This window comes from Geospiza fortis, unplaced genomic scaffold (assembly GCF_000277835.1).
Source record: "Geospiza fortis unplaced genomic scaffold, GeoFor_1.0 scaffold578, whole genome shotgun sequence".
NCBI classification, from domain to species: domain Eukaryota; kingdom Metazoa; phylum Chordata; class Aves; order Passeriformes; family Thraupidae; genus Geospiza; species Geospiza fortis.
Window position 1 is genome coordinate 58681 of NW_005054762.1, and position 2115 is coordinate 60795.

The 2115-nt window shown below is 60.9% G+C and overlaps 1 protein-coding gene across 1 annotated transcript in view; it reads left to right on the top strand.

Moving 5' to 3' along the window:
• Positions 1-2115, top strand: part of KDM2A (lysine demethylase 2A) — a 31959-nt gene that overhangs the window by 23470 nt on the left and 6374 nt on the right. Inside the window, exon 12 of the mRNA XM_031065403.1 lies at positions 833-916. Coding sequence (XP_030921263.1) covers positions 833-916 — 84 coding nt within the window. The remainder of the gene's footprint in view (positions 1-832; positions 917-2115) is intronic.

Below are 2115 nucleotides of genomic sequence, written 5' to 3' on the forward strand. Positions count from 1 at the left end.
ACCCGGCGGCTCCCTGCCCCCCCAGACACACGGAAAACGGGGCAGGGGGCACGCCGGGCACCCCCTGCCCTGGCCCTGCCCCGCAGCGGGAAGCACCGCCCGCCGGGATGCCGGCAGGAGGCTCCTGCCTGTGTAACCATGGCAACGTCAAGTAAATAAAGCACCTTTGCAACCAGCAAATTCGGTGGGGAGTGGATGTGGGGAGGGAGCCATGCTGGACGGTGCTGAAAGGACCAGGGTGAGCGTGGGAGCCCCATGCACCAGGAGCAGGGGACTGTCGTGCCGGAGGGCAGCGTGCCGGTCCGTGCCAGTCCGGTCGGTGCCGAGGGATCTTTCCCTCCAAGTCAAAGCCAAATCCCGAGGCAGTGCGGGGGAGCAGCTCTCAGCTACCGGCAGTTTGTGCCAGGCCACGGAGGGGGTGCTGGGGTATCACATCCTGCTGCTGCTGCTGCACCCTCCAGGCTGCCCTGTGCCTGGGGAGCAGCTGGGGGGGTAATGCTGCTGAATTGTCCCCCCAAAATCCCCCCAGATTGCCGAATCTTGGCGCTCTTCACTTCTACTGCCGCCCAGCGCAGGGCCTCGGGGCTGAAATGCAGTTGATGAAAGCACTGGTGCAGATCGACTCGACAGAGCTTGTCTGTCTCATGTGGGGAGGAGGGATGGTTGCTGGCGGGCGTGGGGAGAGGAGGGCTCCTTCCCAGCCGCCTTTGAAGCATGCTGGCCTTGGCATCTGGTCAGAGCCTGCCTCGCTGGCGGGAGCTGTGTTTCCCTCTGCTCACACCTGTGCTTTTTGTCTCTCTGCTGTGTTCCCCCCCACTTCTCTCTCCATTAGCTGCTGTTGGAAGAATACGCAAACAGCGACCCCAAACTGGCACTTACAGGCGTCCCCATCGTCCAGTGGCCCAAGAGAGATAAGGTAGGAGCTGCAAGGAGGGGACCCAGACAAGTGTCACGTGTTGAGTCATTTGCCAGGCCTGGGGTGTGGTGGCACCGCTTCCATACCCGCCTTGGGAGCAGTGCCAAAGTGGGATGTGGGGTGCAGCCACCTCCACGGCACGGCGGGCAAACCCAGAGATCTCCCACTGTGCCGGTTATCCCAGCTCAGCTGATGGGTGGTAACCTGATCAGCCTTGGCTGCTCTGTGTTCTCCGGCCATTTGGTTGTGCTTGGTGAAGAGGGAGCCTTGTTGTGGGAGGAGGGGGTGATCCTGCTCTCCTAGGAGCTCTCTGGATTGATAGGGAGAACCCTGGATGGCCCGAGGAATGTTGTGTGTCAGGGAAGGCCTCGCTGTGGTAGGGGTGGGTGAGGGGTTGATGGTCAAGAGCAGTGCAGCCCCTCACTGTGAGGTGAATGTGTCCCTTGTGTCCCTGTTCTAGGATTGGGTCTTACTACCCAGCAAGGCAGCTCTTTCCTGGGAGTCTCTCCCTGGGGATAGCAGCCAGCTCTTCAGCAATGGGTCCTTTCCATGCATCCCTGCCTTTCCCTGTCCAGCTGTGCTCATAGCCCAGGGCCCACAGCTGAGCTGGAGCCTGGGCTGAGCTCGCTGGGCAGATGGAGGCACGGAGCAGCCGGACTTCCCCTCTGCAGGCTGCCTTCCTGTGGCCTGCCAGGATAGCTCCCAGAGGTCACTTCTTCCTTCCTGCCAGGAGATGGGCTCACAGGCAGGCTATGGGAAAAGCAGGACCCCATCACCCTGGGAAGGGTGGGTAACACCCCGTTAGGGAGTCTGGAGACAAATGAGTCTCTTGGATTGCCCTTTGGAGGTGCCTCTCTGCTTGCCTGCCCTACCCGGGGGATCCAGAGTGATCCTCGTGTAACACAAGCATCTTGGGCAGCTTTTCCGGGAGAAGTGACCTGGAGATGTGTGCATGCTTTGGGTACAGCACTCAGAGGCTTGGCACATCCCCAACCCCATCCTTGGGAGCCTGCCCTTCCCCAAGCCCATCAGCTGTGGTGCACAGCCCAGCACGGCCAATCCCAGAAGGATGCTGCAGCCAGCAGATTTCCTGTCAGGGCTGATGGGATGCAGGGTGACAGCAGGAGAGCTGTGCTGTCCTACCTGCACTGTAAACAAGGAGGGTGTGGGTGTTCCCAATGTGCCTTGAGCTCAGGAAA